At 39.7% G+C, this 19127-nt stretch overlaps 1 protein-coding gene across 2 annotated transcripts in view; it reads right to left on the reverse strand.

Annotated features, from left to right (window-relative positions):
• The window catches only part of TRPM8 (transient receptor potential cation channel subfamily M member 8), a 68835-nt gene that overhangs the window by 3372 nt on the left and 46336 nt on the right, over positions 1 to 19127 (reverse strand). For both annotated transcript variants that reach the window (XM_042447073.1, XM_042447074.1), the window contains exons 19-25: positions 11207 to 11298; positions 10813 to 10954; positions 8429 to 8600; positions 4129 to 4306; positions 2827 to 3017; positions 1788 to 1887; positions 11 to 44 (exon numbers count right to left, since the gene is read on the reverse strand). In XM_042447073.1, the coding sequence (XP_042303007.1) occupies positions 11 to 44; positions 1788 to 1887; positions 2827 to 3017; positions 4129 to 4306; positions 8429 to 8600; positions 10813 to 10954; positions 11207 to 11298 (909 nt within the window). The remainder of the gene's footprint in view (positions 1 to 10; positions 45 to 1787; positions 1888 to 2826; positions 3018 to 4128; positions 4307 to 8428; positions 8601 to 10812; positions 10955 to 11206; positions 11299 to 19127) is intronic.

The raw sequence follows: 19127 nt of genomic DNA on the forward strand, positions 1-19127 counted from the left end.
AATAAAATACCTTGATATCCAGTTGTCTAAACTGCTGGGCTATTCTGTGGAAAAAAAACATAAACATCAGAAGGGAAGTAGATTATGGATGTCCTCGTTTAACATGAGGGTATACATCTGGCAATACAAGTTATAAAATAACGATAGCATTCTCATTGCTAATTTTCTGTACCTTTTAGCAACCTAAAGCAGAGAATAACAATTATAATCATCCAAACCCCAGGCAAAAACTAGGAAACCTCTTCCTGCTGCCCAAGAGCTAGCCAATTCTTGGCACAAAAGGATTGGTAGTGACTACTATATACCACAAAATAGATGCCTTCCCACTGCTTCAGGATAGAATCAAGGATAGAATTATCCTTTATTATGATTAAGGCCATAATCCCATAAAATTTCCTTGTGGCCAAGCCCATCTGATGCATCGGCAGTATTTTTTGTGCAATAATTTCCAATTGCATCCTGTAAGTGACAGCAGGGGTAAGACGCTTTATGTTTGCATGCGATAATCTCCTAAAACACACCAATCAAGAAACTCACATTTGTACTTAGGTGTGTGTCTTAAATTTTATCCCCCAAAATTAGATTTTTAAGAAGACCTCATTCTTCGTCATCTTAACTTCCTGTATTTGGCATTTCAGTCACTTTATACCCTGCCTCACTCATTTATAGACTTAGCCAGTCTGAGAGTCAATATCATGAAATGGCAGAAAATGAGGAGTAAAATGGGAGGGGGGGGCATTTGTAAGAGCATTTGCTTTGGCTGCAGAGGGAGCTATCCCTAGTCCATTATATCCCTGTTTGAAACCTGGAAGAGCTGCAGTTAGTAAGCACAGACCACAAAGGACAGATAGGCAGATACAGGTAGCTTTGTACGCTCACAAGACCAAAGAATTCTTCTCACCTCTGCACTCTCTTTGATGCAAATAGTAGGCCTTTGTCAGCCTCTTTATTAATACTGTGAACCATCAGTGGAGTTTATCACATGGGAGGATAAGTGCCCAAATCCTGTGCAGAAATGGGATTTAAATCCTGGAAAAATCCTGCAAAAGCAGGATCATTTTCAGACACATCAGGGGCATTGAGCATTAATCTGACATTAACCAGCACAGAAAGTGAACAAAATTGGCTGCTTTTTACTTTTGGGATTTTCCAAAAAGTGGCAAAACCACCTAGTTTTGTAGGTGCAAAGTCTGTGGATTTTTTTAAAATTAAAAACTGGAGAATTCAGAATCACCTAGGTAGCTCCGGGAACATAAAATAGGTCCACACTTTACTTCCCTTCTTTGGGGATGGGTGTGATTCTTGCTTAAGCAATATTGTTTTTACCCCAATGTGAATCTAATCAAGAGGAGAATCAGTGTAAACATGTACAATGACTTAAAAGTTCTTTAATCATGTTACAGCCCAACACTGTACACATAAAACTGTGGCTGTCCATTCCATTTCTAGGTCATATTATTTTACCACTATTACAGAAACTCAACTTCCTTCTTTCGTTCTTGGCACAGTGCTAATTTGTAGTGGTTGTCTACTGTAAACCTCAAGGCCCATATTTTGTATCAGAGGTTTTACAAGTTGTAATGTATTATTAGCATCACAATTACTACTGTTCATTTTTCTCTCTTTTTTTTCAAAAAAATATAATCAATATATTTGAATCAGTTGAAGGCTTTAAGAGTATTCAGCTCAACAGATAATGCATTGCCCCATCTCCAGTGTAAGTTTCAGAATAAAATTATATGACATTAAGTGTGAATGGGTGAGAAAGACAAAGGAAGTCAACCTACTCTTCTGATGAGTCGTTAGCTTTCGTATTGATTTTGACTAGATAATTTTCTTTCATGACAGCTTCCCATGCCAGTGTTTCATTATCTTCATTTCTTGAACCTTCAAGACATAAAATGCACACCAGATTTATTGACACAATAAACATAAATCAGTGGTATGCAACTAAAAGAGTTTCAGGATGAAGATGTGATATTCTTGCAGCTCAGTTCAGTGCATGCTTATTTACAAGTAAGTCCCATTATCTGAAATGGTGCTTACTCAGACAGAAATGTGCATAATAGCCATAATATCTCAATTCCAATACAGATATATAGTTTAAAAAAAACAGGAACACACCTACTTCATTAACAGAAAATTTGATACTAGAGGCAGAAAGAACACAGAATAGGGTTAGGCTCCTATACCACAAAAAAAGAGCAATTTGGTTTATTTCAGAAGCCATTTTTATTCAGATCTAACAATATCCACTTGTGAAATGAAACAACTAAGCCTTGCATAAGGCTTGAACCTTCTAGACACTACTTGAATGCTTCTTTCGAAATACATCCAGGGATGACTTTTCACCAGCCTCCACTTTTTTATGATTTGTATTTCTGGTGGCCAAATGTATAGGTCAATACTTTTTTAAAACTTGCTGGGCATAGCTGGTGAGGAAGACTTATCTATCTCTTTTCTCCTTTTCTTCACACATGGTCAGTAAAGGATTTTGGAAGCAACTGCTGTTTACTTTGCCTGTTATAGGAAGGCACACACAGCGGCAGTACGATTGACTAAAGTAGAATGCCATGGTGTCCTAGATGAAGATTTGTTGCATTGTTTGCTACAGACATACTGGTGTCATCCAGCACCAAATGCATGTGTTTCTCCAGTCCTACTTCACCATATTTCCAGTGCTGATGATACTAAAAAAAAAAAAACTCCAGCTAGACAAAGGACAGAGAGGAAGTGGAGTGCTGGCAGGCATAAAAAGACTTTGTAAAAAAAGGGCCTATCCCTCCCATTTAGTTTTAGTAGTTTTTAGTATACTGCGTAACTTACAGCAAATGGATGGTGGTTTAGATTCACTTTTGCAACAGCATTTTAAAAGTTTTCTCATGACCATGTAGATATAGGCAAAGATGACAAAAGGAAAAGGTATAGTTAATCGACTGCAGTACTCTTGAACCAAGAAGTAGCGCTGGAATTTCCATACTTGGTCATTGTTCTCTTGAACTGATCCAACTGTATAGCTGCCAGACAGGTGAACACACAAGGTTATTAGTTTTTGTTGTTGTTTTAATTTATGTTCCACCTTCCTCCCAATTATGAGACTCAAGGAGGCTTACAACATATTAATAAAGCAATACAGATTAAAAAATATAAAACTTCCATAAAAGTATAGATAGAAAGGTCATATAAAACACAATTAAACAACGTGTGAAATTAAAAATGTTAAATTCATTAACATACAGCATACATACATAAAACAGCACATCATACCAGAGTGTCATGAAGCTGCCATAGGGCTGTGGCACAGCCGACTAAACCTTTTCCCTGGCTGAAAAAGGAGCAAATAAGATCCTTTTTTGGTTGGGTTGAAGGTGGATTGGGATCACAGCATGTGTTTGCTGTAGCCCCAATCTGTCTTCGGAAGCCAGTTGGTTTCTCCCCAAGGATGATGTCAAGAAGAGTGATGTCATTAAGCATAATGCTTTAAGCAACAACCACTGTTACACAGAAGACACCATTTAGATTAAAACACACACATACATGCAAACATCAAGTCTGACAAATGGGGAAAATACATATACATAAAGTTTTCAAGACAGGTCTCTTGCCCTGAAATTCCTCCCCTTTCCCTGAGGAGGCATACCCTGAGATTTATAGCCAGGCATTGAGATCTGAGAATCCTAAGTGTTGATGATGTGATCTGACATCTTACATTATTACAGTCGTCCCTCTGTTTTCACCGACTTGAGATCTGTGGTTTTGATTATCTGCAGAGGGGCGACTTCCATTGAAGTTAATGGTGCATGCGCCTATGGTGCACAGCCATTCAAACCTATAGGGCTTGAATATCTGTGGTTTTCCAAATTCATGGGGTGGGCGGGGCGGAACAGATCCCCCGTGAATTCATAGGGAGGACTGTATTATTATTATTATCATCATTTAAGTGGTGTTTAAGTGGTGCTTTACAAACAGTTACAGAATAAAACATTTGTAACTATACCAATAATATAAAATACTGAACTACAGTACTAAAATATAATTTAAAAATTCATCCATTCATTCCCTGATATGTGGATTGAGGAAATCTCAAAGCTAACACACTGCATAGAGATATACCAGTCTAATACATACCCAAACATGGCTATTAGCAAGTTAACCAGGAGGATATTGGTTGATAGCATGTAGATACACACTAATGGGATAGTGATCCACTCTGGGAATCGTGGCAGGTTATTGGAATCCACCTCTACACACAAAGGCTTGGATTCATTTCCAATGGAGGTACAGTGATCAAAATCATATGTGGTGCCTATCATAAAAGAAGGAGATAGGGAGAAAAAAGACTCTTGAAACTCAGAAGCATTGGTATATTTAAGCACTCCCTTTGTGTTGATGTATTGTCAGAGAATCCAGAGAATGAAACCTGGTGACCTCCAGATGTTCGGAACTAAAACTTCCACAAGCCTTTGACCATGCTGACTGAGGTTTTGCAACCTAAAAATATCTGGAGGCTTGGGTTTTCTAGTCCAAAACATCTGGATGATACCCCATTGCCAATCCCTTCTTTAGGGTCATCAGCAACTCAATAATAATTCTACTTCTTATTTTGTCTTTACTTATAATTGCTGGGTTCAGTCTCTACAATGGTCTCACTCCTCTCTAACAAGCCATTGGGGCATCTGGCTCATTTATGTAGCACATCACATGCTCTGCAGAAATGATCCAGGATAGGAAGCGGCACAAGCATGGGGCAGGAGGAAAGAGGGATTAATCCTCCATTTTCTGACCATTGCCATGTAGAGGTAGATTGGCAGGTATTTTAATTATTTTTCCACAGTGCTTTGCAAAGAGCACTTATTGGCAGCAAATATCAAAGGAGATGGGTAAAAGGATGAGGGAGTACAACAACAGCAAATGTAACTTCTGCCATTACAAGTGCATCCCACCTCTCTTCCTCCCTGTTTTTGCCTTTGATGTGGCTCAGGCTGGCCAACTGCAAAAAGGAACATTGTGTGATCAACAGTGTTGCCAACAAGCCTCGAAGATATTCCCCAGAATGTTTTACCAAAACCCTAAATCCCCAGAATTCCCCAATATTTACCGGAATATTCGTTCAAAATCCCCGGAAAGAAATTAATTAAATTCCCCAGATTCTGGGGAATTCCCCAGAAATTGGCAATGCTGGTGATCTGTCCTCTCCTTTCTCTTTCCACTGTTTTGTGTCTGGTGTGCAATCTGAGCAAGAGAAGCAACACTGGGGCAGTGATGAAAGCAGGAAGATGAAGCAGTTTGCAAAGCTCAGCAGTTGCACAGAAGACAGTTTAGAAGTAATGGGGTTTTGCAGGTGTGCACTAAAAATATTTTTTAAAAATTAGTAAATGGCTTTTGAGGCCTCCTTTGCAATCTCACCAGTAGAAGAAAAATTAACTCATCTTTTCAGGTGTGCTTGAAAGCAATTAGCCTTTCTCAACATTTTCTCCATTTCCTTTTAAAGGGCTATTCTCCATGCTCTTTTCCTCTTCTCTGTCTTTCTGCCTTGCTCAGTAAAATTAGGACTGAAATCAATAGCTCCCTCATTAAAAACAACTGAAGAGACCTGTTAAGTGACCTAACTGTTTAATGTTTTGGTTCAGAATGTTGAATACTGAACCAGAAAAAGAAGGGAAGGAACTTTTGACTGAGTAGCATTCAGTTTCAGCAACCATACAGTTGCTCCAGGCCTCTGGAGAACCACAGAGGTCCCGATCTTCCAACTGGAAGACCATTGCCATGTAAAGGTAGACTGGCAGGTATTTTAATTATTTTTTCCAGTGTTTTGCAAAGATCATTTATTGGCAGCAAATATCAAAAGAGCAGGGTAAGAGGAGGAGGGAGGATAGTAGCAGATATGTGTGGCTGTGGTCTGTTAGTGTCTACATGAACTCCAATGCTGCAAAATACCCAGGAAGCAAGAATGAAGGCAGCACTCATGGTTGCCATAAGCAACATTCTCACTCCTGCATGTTATTTCCTCTGATTTCCAGTCCTTCCCTGAGCACAGCCTATTGCTTGGACCCTTAAGCCCTGACTAGATTTCAGGCAGCTTCTAACTCAGGATCTGCAATGGAAGGGATGGGAATCCTGATGTTTGTTTTAAAGGATGACCAGGGAATGGATAATATGGAGAGGCTACAAAAGCATTGTCACACCTTGCTGCCCTCAAAGGCACACATGAATTGGAGAAGGGAAGGGGAATAATCTCTCCTACTTACACTGAGAGAGAAGTTAGCAAAACAAGAATACATCTCTCTGTTTTGCAAACCTTTATGCGGCTCAATGAATGTGGGAGGTGCCACCTGGCCTATTAACTGCCAACTATGATTGCCTCTTTGCTTCATCCAATAGTCGATGCCTATGTCTTTCCTAAACCTCTGCCTGAAATCCAATTAAGAGTTAAATATAAAATGAAGATTAAAGAATAAGGGTTAAATTGGGTTAACCTGATGGATTATGTTTTAAAATAGACTGATGGATAACAGATTTAGATTATATTATGCCTTTAAGTCATTGATCATAAAATGAATTCCTAAAAAAATTATCTATAGTTCCTTTAGAATGTTTTCATTATAGCATATGGATGGATAATGAAAATATAAGTGGGGTTAATGGGAAAATGTATGCTAAAAAGATAATGATTATGAAATGAATTTTTACAAAGTAATGTATGCTACAGAATGTTCTAACTATACTATATTGGAGGATAATGGAAATATAGGTGGTCAAAAGGACTGAGTGTTGGCTTATATTATAATTAAAATAATGTACTGTTGTTACAAGACGTTAGAAGATTATTTAGAACATATAAAGGGACTATAGATATCTATGCGAAATGGTTGGATGGATGTCTTATTAGATGTAGATTTAAAAGAGTGATGGAAGATTTTAATTGTAATTGAGATGAGAAGAGTTGAAACCACCTAATGATTGTTTATGGAAAAAATGTTGACTTGTGATTTTGATAATTAATGGAAGTAGGTTATTGGAAGATGTGAACTGTTACAATGGTAGATAGGGAAACTATACATCATTAAATGAATTTATAACCACAATATGGAAGATAAGAAGTCATCTTTTTCCCCTCTTTGTTGCTTTTTTTCCCCTCGCTTTTTCTTTTGGTTTTGTATTTCTTTTCTTTCTCTTTTTAATTTCTGTAAGTTTTATTGTACTGTATCTTTAAAATAAATAAAAATAACAATACTTTAAAAAGAAGAAGACCACCTTTAATCTGGCATCATAAGGAAAGTAGACACCTTGAATTAGCTGGGGAAGGTAGACTTTGACCTTGCTATCAGGGAGAAGATAATGGAGGTGACCAAAGGGCTTCCCCTCTCTAGAAGTCCATCAGTGCTGACACTCACAGGTAGATTACTGACAGTGGGGTTATTGTCAACTTGGCTTGCTATTCTCACTAGCTCTTTAAACTAGTCTCTCAGCACTAGTAGCCATTTCTGGAACATCAGCCTGATTTCAATATGTCTCATCATCAGATGGACATTTTTTAAAAATCTGAATTATAGCAGTAAAACAGAGCACAGGTTATGAGTCCGACTGCACACATATCTCCTGACTTACTCCACTAGGCACGTAAATCCTCAATTATTTCATCCTCACATGCAGTGACAAATAATTTCTGCAATTTTTCCACACTGCAGGAGAAAATGAAAAAAAAAATTGCACAGCATTCTCACCATATTTGAGCTTCCTGGAGTGTTCTTGAAAATATTTCTGTGCTCAAAAGATGTGATTTTTAGTGCAAAAACAAACAAACCCTCAAACATTTTCTCAATGCAACTACACACACACACTCTCTCTCTCACACACACACACATATATAGAAAGCACTGTTTCCTCTACAGGAAACACATTTTCTGCACACAAACTGTTTTGTGAGCAAAGGCCATGTGTTTCTCTGCAGAAAAAAGTCCTTCAGAACACTTTGGAACATTTGAATACTGGAAGAAAACTATCTGGAAGTCTTGTTGTTCTATTATTCTTCACAGTTAGATTTCCTGACTATTGGAAGCAATTTTTTAAACCAGGAAACAAATAAGAGAGAATATGCTTTCCAACCCTCGCTATAACCCATTGTTCCTACACAGTGGTGTCATTCAAAATAATTAGCAACCAGTTCTAATTTTTTCCCTACAAATGTAAATGTGTCCTGCCAGTCTCTTTACCATTTCTGTCCTTTTCTCTTCTTTGACCTCCTTACCTCTCTGTCCTTCTCATACACTTTGATCTCTTCTTCCCCCTCCCCTTCACTATTCCTGGCTACATTTAACCTCCTCAGCCTTCATATCTATTAATAGTTTTAGCAACCAGTTGGGTAAACCAGTGTGAAGTGTCTAAATGACACCACTATTCCTGGAGATTTGTGATTCAAGATGGGTACCATCAATGTCAGTAGGATAATGGCCAAACATGGCAAGGTAAGGCTCATAGATGACTGATCGGAATATCCATTCCCAGCGCTGTTCATTCTTCCGTAGTATCCCCTGTCTGGCTACACCAAATGCCACCATCCATACCGCGAAGAGGAAGAGGAAGAAGAAGACATCGATCAGCTGTGGAAGGGAACACAGAAACAGGCATGAGGATATCGCACAAATTCTACTTGGTTATTCAAAGTAGAGAGCGAGTGAGTTCTTAGTTTTCACTCAACCTCAGCCCCAAGCAACAGACAAAAACATGACCCCCTTTGAATTCTGTGGATGAAATCCTGTTTTTGGTGACTCAAGAAATAGCAGCAGCAAGGTGTAGCAGCAAAAGGAGATAAAATTCCCTGCCAACTCCCTGGCAGGATAGCCTAATCTCCTCATGGGGAGGACTTTTGCTGCCATCTCTCCTCATTGCCTGCAGCCTGTTCTCCTTTGCTACTACTTCCTCCACCCCCATTGGAGTTATTCTGCCTGTAGGATCTTGGCCTATATGAGCACACTGAAGGAAGGACAGTGAACAAAGACTTTATTTAAGGCATCGGAGCTGGACCAGTTCAGCACACTCTGAAGAATTTCTACATCAGTACAAATTATCACTTTTCAGAGTAAACAGACAACATTATGTGTAGCAGGGGAGGGAATCATACAGTCCTCCAGCTCCCCAAATCCCTTACTACTGGAAATACTGACTGGGGCTTCTGGGAGTTGTAGTCCAACAATATCTGAACAGCCGCATGATTACCACCTCTCATATACATATGCATCATACTGGGGCACCCTAGGACAATTGACAACTATCATCTCAGCAAATTATTGCCTTTCTTTTTGTTATAGGAGATTACTGCATGAGCTTTGATCTCAAAAACATACCAGTTTTAAAACTTTTAATATTGCATTTCTCTTCAATAGTGTGGCAGGGTTTTTTGCACCATTGAGGGTCCCCACATGCTCTTTTCCTCATTCCACCTTAACCCCCTTCCTTCATCTCTGCTTCTCCCCCTCCCCCTTTTCATCCTGTCAAAGAAGGAATGACTGCCTCCTCATGAGTAAGCACTCTTTGGCATGCTGAAAGTGGCACAGTGAAACCCTTTTCCCTCTCCTCCCTCCTGCTAAAAAAAGGAATGACTACCACCCTTGTGAGTAAGCAGTCATTCCTTCTTTGGCAGGATGGGGAGGGCATGGAAAAGCTTGTTTTGAGAAAAGAGACAATACTTGCTTCTCTTCTGAGCATCAGAAGTAGAATATCTATGGATGTTCAGGGACAAGGAGGGGAAAAGAAGGGAGTAACATCTACTCACACCACATAGGATCTTCAGTCCCTGAACTACCCCAGGAATGACCTATTGTACAAACTTCAATAATGGGTAAACAGAACAATTAACATTTATTCAGGAGATTTTCTCATTCATTAAAAGTAGCTGCAGAAGCCAATGAGGCTGTGCAGCAGGAACTTGTCATTATAGTTAAACTCCTGCTTCTATTCCACTATTTAAGAACAAGATAATCACCATAGTATTGGGTTGTTTTGTTTTAATCTTCATCTTTAAACAGCTTTGTCAAGAATTTTATCTCTAGATTGGCTGTACTGCAACACAGCACTGTTCTTCCCATTCAGGCACTTGTAAATATGTCTTTTTCTAAACATTACAAAGATCTAAAATAATTGCCAAGCTCCAGATCAACCCGGTGCATAACACTCCACCCATGTATTCTGTGTCTTCCCTCTCATCCAGCAGCTGTCAAATACTGGAAGTGCCACTGCTGCTGCTTACTTGTGGAGAGGAGAGCAGGGAGACAATTTAAATGAGGATGAAGCTACTGTCTTGGCTCAGAGGGGAAAAGAAAGATGGCATGCACCCTCCTTTTTCTTCCCCTCAGAACCCAAAGCAGCTGCATCATTCTTGTATGAACTGCCTTCCTGCTCTCCTCCTCCAACACACATACTAGTAAGCAGCAGCAGCAACTACTCTCAGGGCTTGACAGCTGTTGTGGGGAGAGGTGTTAGATGTAATGCAAAGCGCTAGAATATAGCCCTTTCAAGTACCATCCAACAGCAGACATAGAGCATGTAAGCCACATTTTCACCTACATACATCACCTAATAAGATGTTACCCAATGACTGAAAGGCACTGCACAATTCGTGCCCAGTGGGTCTGATAATGAATTCAATATCAACCCACACAGATTGGAAGGGTAGCTGTAGCAGAAACCATATAGCAGTTAGCCCTTTTGATTTTATTTTAAATTATTAACACAGAGACGCTTCCAAGGTGCTCCAGTTTAGATACCACAACAATTGCATGTAAAATTTAATTTGGAATCAACTGTATGTCTTACCATCCTCTGAAGCATTATTATTTTGGGGCCTAGGTTCCTGCTTACTGTGAAAATATGGATCAGCCTGAGAGTAAAAATAATGTAATCAAGGCAGAAAATTACTCTGCCGGAATACCAAGATGTTTCATTTGAAGAGTGGAGCCTGTGCAAAGAGACAGATATACACCACATACTTTGAAAATGGGTATTGTAACAAATATATATGTATAATCAATAAATAGACATTAATAATCTCATTTCAATCAGATTAAACCCTGCACCCCAACATTTCAAATGAAATAACTCCAGTCTGATCCCATCAAACATCATTCCGTCCCTCACATCCTACGAGTATGTTCCCGCTGAACTCAAAGCACAAAACTCAGCACAGTCTCAGTGATCAGTTGAAACTCACCTGAACACTATTCCTGTTAAGAAGTAAAAAATCCCAAGGGTGTCCATAACATTCCATAGATCTGAGAAGTACTTGCTACCATTCATATACCACTAATGAAAAAAGAAGAAGACATTCACCAAACAAAAGTATAGTAGGTTGTGAATCACTAGTACCACAAATTCAGTGTCATAATGGAAACTTTATGATGGGGACTTTCACTGACTTCCCAAAGACGGTTGGGAAATAAAGCTCTTCACAGATAAATGGACAGCATACAAACATTTATGGAGAAGGAAATCCTGCTCTGCAGATATTATGTACTGCTAAAGAGAAAATCAATGGCTCTTAGAGCAAACGAGGCCCGAACTGTCACTAAAAGTCAAGGTGACCAAACTGACCTTGTAGTACCTTTGAAATTAATTGTGCGAAAGAAGTCATAGCATAAGCTTTCATTGGCACAGGTCTACTTCCTCAGATGCTATCATACTTTGGGCATTTGAAATGACATGATCCACTGGAAAAGATTATAAGGCTTGGTAAAGTGGAAGACCATAAGAACAGAGGGAGACTACATTACAGGTGGATTGATTCAATCAAAAAAGCCACAGCCCTATGTTTGTAGGTCCTGAGTATGACAATTTATGACCAGGGCTCTTGAAAATCTCTCATTCATAGGGTTGCCATGGGTCAAAGATGCATTGATGGCAAATAACAAATAAATCCCACTGTGTTCAGAGGGCAAGTTTCTCCCAAATATGTTTGCAAAAGGTGACATACTTTAACCCACTTAAAATCAGGAACTTACATGGAATACAAAGAAACGTATATCTGAGTAAACATATGTCAAATTAGACAGTGACAGTGCAATTCTACACAAATCTACCCAGGCGTAAGTCCCACCGAGTATGAAGCACTTACTACTATATAAGTAGTACAGCATTGTAACCTTAGTTATATTGGTAGTTGTGCTAAGAAAAAATGATCTTAGGCTGCATCTGCACTGCATAAACAATGCAGTATGGCAGCACTTTAACTGCCATGGGTCAATGCTATGGAATCATAGGATTTGTAGCCTGTTATGGCACCAGAGCACTCTGACAGAGAAGGTTAAATATCTAACAAAATTGCAAATCTCAGAATTCCATAGCATTGAATCATGGTAGTTAAAGCAGTATCAAACTGGATTGTTTCTGCTGTGCAGCCTTAGTTATTTCAAACGGATTTTGGATAATGAAAAACATACTAAGCAATTTTTCCCATTCTGTCCCAGCATTCAAGATCTCCTATCTCCAAAGTTTCTTGGAAAATGTAAATGAAAAAAATAAAAATAAATGATAATATCTAAAGAATACAAATCAATTGCAAACAGCCAATTAAGTTGCTTTCCCATTACTCAACAAACTATCAATTTCTCATACATCTCACTCTGTAACCTTTATTTACTGTCTTTGCAATGAGGGTTACTAAATTCACCTCATTAAAAATAATGGTCACACTACACAATTATATGCTTTAACTGTTTTAACTGCCATGCCTTCATCTTATGGGATTCTCCTGGGGTTTGTCTACTTTGGTTGGAGGCCTCAGAGGAGGATTCTCTACTGAAGGTTTCAAAGGCCTCTCTCCTAAACTGCAAGTTCCAGGATTCCACAGGATGCAGCCACGGCAGCGAAAGTGGAATCAGAATTATATAAGTGTGTAGTGTGAATGGTCTCTAAGTCATGATGAATTTATTGTTGATGATGATGATGTTGTTTGCCTTTAAGTAATCTCTAACCTATAGCAACCCTAAAGTGAACCTATCACAGACTTATTTTGGCAAGACTTATCTGGAGGAGGTTTGTCATTGCCTTCCTCTGAGGCTGAGAGAGTGACTTGCCCAAGTTCAACCAGTGGGTTACCATGACTGATCAGGGATTCAAACCCTGCACCATGCTGACTCTCTACATTAGATGCACTTTTCTTCACAACTATGCATATCTAATAGCTGAACAATATTCAGTATTCTTTATTTTTGGCAGTGTTCTTCAAATCCATAAAGGAGAGGGGAGAAAAACTCTCTCCCTATTTTTACAGATTTCTGTTTCATCTCCTTAAAAATGGAGAGTGAGATTCTGTAGTATTTGTGGGGAGTGGGGAGTGAATTATTCTGAAATATCCAAAGTGGAATATTAACATTTCCTTAATTAAGATTATTCTTGTTGTGTGCCTTCAAGTCGCTCCCAACTTATGGCAACCCTAAGGCGAACCTATCATGGGGTTTTCTTGGCAAGGTTTTTTCAGAGGAGGTTTGCCATTGCCTTCCCCTGAGGCTGAGAGCATGTGACTTGCCCAAGATCACCCAGTGGGTTTTACAAGGCATCAAATCCCTGCCACTGGTTTAGCATTTTTGTTTAAAAAAAACAAAAAAAGTCACAGCTCACTGTTTCTTCTGAGAACTGCTTCATCACCAGTAACCAAGTACCCACCATTTTTCACATTAGAAAGAGCCTTGTAACTCTGTGCCCAAATAGACAGGCTAAAATAAAGCTGCTTTGGGTCACTTTGGAGGTATGCTGTTTAAATGCTGCATGCATCCTAAGAGGCTGGAAGCTGCACTAAAGCGACACTCCAGTCCTAAGGACTGGAGTAAAGCTTTGGCACAGCTTCTGGCCTCTTAAGATGGGTGCATCATTTAAACAGCATACCTCCAACATGACCCAAAGCAGGTTTATTTTGGCCTGTCTGTTCAGGCCCTGTGACACATTTTCTGGAGCATTCATGGTGAACCCAGGAGACTATGGAAAACTACAATTTTTAAAGAAAATGCTATGCTGAAACAGGGGAAACTTATCCAGTTAACAGGCCTAACTAAGATAACAGCAGCACCCCATACCTCCCCCCCCTCACTGCTTCCCAAAGTCTTCAGGGGTATATTTGCTCTACACATACTGACAAGAGAAAACTATTGTGCCAGGATGTTCAGTTATCCTTCATCCACCCCACTTGTTTAATTACTTCCAATCTAACAGTCTGAAGCATTTTCATGAAATGAGTAATTTGCATACCCTTTGTAAAGTTATTCTCCTGCTAAGTAAATTTATTTCCCCAGAATCTAACATGACTTGGTAGATGGCAAATACATTAGACTTCTACATTAGAGATATTTGCGGAATTGCAGTGCAATGAGATTGCCAATGTGCCCATGACCATTTTGTATGTATAGAAACAATGATCTGGGGCTTCTCACCCTAAACAATTGCAGATCTCTCAATAACCACCAAGTGGGATCCTGGGACTGGTAGGTGAGGGAAGGGCCTTTGAAACCTTCAGCAGAGACTCCTCCTCTGGTGCCTCTGACCAAGCTATACAAATCCCAAGAGGATCCATTCGAAGGCAACCACGGAGGATTGTGGGATCACAGAAGTCTCTGTGTGTGTGCGTGTGTGTCTTTTGAAAAGGTTCATGGTGTATCAGATACGAATACAAGCAAACCCAATGAATAAAATTTCACGCCAAATTAATGCACTGTTGTTGCAAACTCAGATCTAACCCAAGGAAACCATCTCTTATTATGAGCTGCGATTTAAAATATTTGAACCTGTGCAGGAGTATCTTTTGCCATAGATTTAATAATGGAGCAGTGACATCTACTGGCAGATGGGAATAATTACAGTTTGTTTTCATCTCAGTATCCCAGGAGATTAATAGATGTGGCTTCTAAACCACAATTAAACCAGAAGAAAAATAATGGCTTTGGCATTACTTATTGCACAATGATGCCTCCACCTTGTGGTTGCTTTGTCTCTAACCCATAGTTTCTGCATCCTTCTTCATGGATGGGGGAAACCTGTCAATTAGTTCCCAAATGTGCAAGTCCTCAGATGCGAAAGGTTGCTGCTGGGGCAATTGCAAGATTGGCAGTCACATGGTGTCAGTGTTCCCTCCTCTCCCCCTCGCTATTCTTAAGCATCCTGATTCCCTTTATTTTTTTCTATTTTTTGTTTTTTAAAAAACACAGTAGCAGAGGTCCAGAAATGTGGGGAGGGGGGCAGGGACGTAGCCAGGATTTTGGGAAGGGGGGGGGTCCAGACTAAGTGCCACCATTATAATAGGGCTTGGGTGGGGTGGCGCGGCAGCACACACCATTCATTTTATGTAATGGAAGGGGGGGTCCAGACCCCAAGACCCCCCCCCCTTTGGCTACGTCCCGGGGGGGGGGGATAGGGACAAGGAATAAAAAAGTAAAATAAAATAACCAGAGGTCATGCTGTGTAGGGCATAGGGCAAGGAGGTAGGATTAAGGGAGGGCTAGGAAGAGAGCATGATGGGATCAGCAGCCCCAGTTGCATCATTGAGAAAATGTGTAGTGATGACTGCTCTGAAAGCAGTATATTCGCATTTTTAAAAAATGGTCACAATTGCTGCAAAGCGGGACTCCAGAGATCACATGTGGCAACATGCTCTTAACTCTTTAGCAAAATAGAGTTCAGCTTTTTATAGCTACTATATTTTGCATGCTCAGCCATAGCCTCTCAGCTGAAAATTATTTTTATTTTCCATTAACACCCAAATCCAGATGGATAAATTAATTAAGAGATTATAGTATGCTCTATAATAAGAGATTATAGCCAGTGTAGTTTAGTGGTTTGAGCATTGGCCTACAAGTCTGGAGACCAGGGTCTGAATCCCCGCTCAGCCATGGAAACCCACTGGATGATCTTGGGCAAGTTATACTCTGTGAGCCTCGGAAGAAGGTAGTGAGAAACCCCCTCTGAATACATCTTGCCAGGAAAATCCCATGATAGGTTCACTTTAGGGTCACCATAAATTAAAGGTACACAACAGCAACATCAACAACAACTGCAACTACACTCATTATTTAATGGCTAGCCAATAAGTTTCATAAATAGTGTAAATAAAAATTGCATTAATATGACAAAAAAGATGAATTATTTTTAGCTGGAGATATTATGCACACCTGGCAAAGAGGCACATGATTAGGGAACAAGGCAACCACAACTTTAAACCATAATGATTTTCAAAACTGTTATTAAACATAATTTGGAAATCTGATTTGTAAACAGAAGACATTTCTCCAAAAGTAACACCTTACAGTCTACCAGAAAAGCTCAAGTCATATCCCACATCCCTATCAGGGCTATGAACGGCACATGCCCTGATGCTTACTTACAGAGGCCTACATAGATATATATTTCCACATTTTTGACAGTGGTGTTTATCACACGGAGGTTTTTGCAGCTTTTTGCAGCTCAGATCCGAAATGACTTCAGGTCCAACAATGTGAATTCATATTATAACGTGAATGTGTTATCAGACATAATTCCTTTCTATGGGAGCTCCTTCCATGGTGCTTCTGTAGTAAATCCAAAGTGACTCCTCATTTTGATGAATTCGGAAAAAAGTGAATTCACAGAGTTCGCTTTCAAGCTCACTTCGATTTCACTCCGAATTAGTCTGGTGTGGAATGCAAATTTGCTTCTTCTCTGGTACACCACCACACACACACACACACACACACACGGTTGCAAATTTCCCATGATGTGGCACTGTAATTTCCCCCCACAGTGGTACCCCGGGTTACGAATGTAATTCGTTCCGCGGCGCCGTTCGTAACCCGAAAGATTTCGCTAGCCGAAAAAGCCATAGCCGCTAGCGCTGAAAGCCGCGATTTTGTGTGAAAAAGCGCCGAAAAGCACCAAAAAAATTTTCATAAGCCGGAAAAAAAACGTAACCCGAAACAGTTTTTTCCTATTTATTTTTTTCGTATCCCGGAAATTTCGTAACGCGGTGATTTCGTATCCCGGGGTACCACTGCATTTCCTTTCGGTGGTCCTTTCACTTTCAGGACAATTTTCAGGGCAACACATTTTTGGGGAATATATATGAGTGTATGTGCATGAATGTGAATATACAGATATGTCTGTGTGTCTGTCTGTCTATCTATCTATCTATCTATCTATGGGCCTGTACAGACAGGCCAAAATGAAGTTCTATCTATCTATCTATCTATCTATCTATCTATCTATCTATGGGTCTGTACAGACAGGCCAAAATGAAGTTCTAATGACTGGAACGTGGCTTTGGCATGGCTTCTGGACTCTTAAGATGCATGCATCATTTAAACAGCATATCTCCAAAGTGACCTGAAGCAGCTTTATTTTGGCCTGTCTGTATGGGGCCTATGTATATGTTGAAATTGCTAAAATGGATGGGAAAATAAAAAAGGGGGATGAAGGAGACACATAAATATTCACGAGGCAACATTCACGCAATCATGCAATTACGTGAAACAGGGAACAAGAACTTGTGCCCCTTTTCACCCCGGAAACGTACCAGGTCACAATGCGTTCAGACCCCCATTGAGCATGTGCAAGGGTGCCAATTTGAATCGTTGAATCCCACCGGTGTGGTAAAACAATTTGCACTCACTCCGCTTTGCTTCAATCCGCATCACGTGACTTGCCTTGGATTTGATTCCCTCTCAATTCAAAAGGACAACAGAAGGGCAACCAGGTGTGATAAAACATTCACGTTATAATGTGAATTCGCTTAGCTGAACCAGGAGTCACCCCGGATCTGAGCTGCAAAAAACCTCAGTGTGATAAACACCAGTGTTTACTCTTTGTTCAAAAACTACTTAAGGCAGTCTGGTCTGGCTGAAAGGCAGCTCATACAGTCCAAAACACATTACATCAGCCTTGTGGTTAAGCAGTTGTTGATTATGCTATTGGCTGACCAGACACTTTTCTAGACCATAATAAAGGGCACTGAAAATAGTTGCCTCATAATGCATTGAAAACTCATTTGGCTGTGCAATGGAGCAATCAGACAACTATTTCACCAAAGCCAGCTATTATATTAGAGCTAGGTCTTGGTTCTCTAATTTTGTCCATAGACTCAGTAGTAATTACTGACATCATTTTTTTTTCCTTTCTTGTTTTTAAACACCATCTGAAACACTGAATATGTCTATACCCACTAGTTTTGCTTTGTCAACATAGATTTTAATTAAATTCTAGCAGGAACACAGGCTGTGCATCATTGCAGAAGTAGGATGTTAATGAACCAAGAATCCTTCAAGTCAAAGTACTTAACATTACCCACTACAAGAGCTATATTATCGCAATGTTCATAAACAACATACAATTTTTGTTTAGCAACCTAGAACTCTTGTTTTGCAAAGCAAAGTGTGTCTAGGAGCAATTAGGTCCCCTGATTTATTCTGCTTTGCCTGGCTAGTCTGGAAGGATTGTATGAATTGCAAACTAACAGGTTCCGATTTTTTTTCTTTTAATTTAATGGTGATTCAGCTAGATGATCTTTGTACCACTAATGAGAAGACACTTTACAGATATTCTGGTTTTTAACCCTTGCAGATAGATAGATAGATAGAGAGAGAGAGAGAGAGAGAGAGAGAGAGAGAGAGATGCCATAAGAAAACACAGGAGCATAAGCAATGACATCCCTCCCCCAAGTTCTATGTTTAAAGGCAGGGTATGTAGAAGATAAAAGCCTGTCTGGAAGCATTTCAGACCTCAAGGGTATCCTCAGACAATATTCTCAAATGGAAGGGCCCAATGCACTAAACTTGTGTTCCTTTCCATTGTAGATCTTTCGTCAGTTTCAGAATATTGCAACACCAAGGATTTGGAAAATATAACTCCTTTAAGGGTGGCTATGAAATGTGGGGCCCTTATACACTCCACAGTTTTAGGACTATCATTCCTCTTTAACTGCCATGGCATCAGTTTATGAGATCCTCCTTGGGTTTGATAGTTTAGTGGAAACACTAGAGGAGAATTCTCCGACTGAGGAGTCCAAAGGTCTTTTCCTCCCAGGATTCCATAGGATGCAGCTATCACTTTGTAGTGTGAAAGGGCCCATGTTCTCTTAAATATATAGCTAAGGATTGAAATCAGGCCATGGGGCTGCATGT

Source organism: Sceloporus undulatus, chromosome 1, assembly GCF_019175285.1.
Source record: "Sceloporus undulatus isolate JIND9_A2432 ecotype Alabama chromosome 1, SceUnd_v1.1, whole genome shotgun sequence".
NCBI classification, from domain to species: domain Eukaryota; kingdom Metazoa; phylum Chordata; class Lepidosauria; order Squamata; family Phrynosomatidae; genus Sceloporus; species Sceloporus undulatus.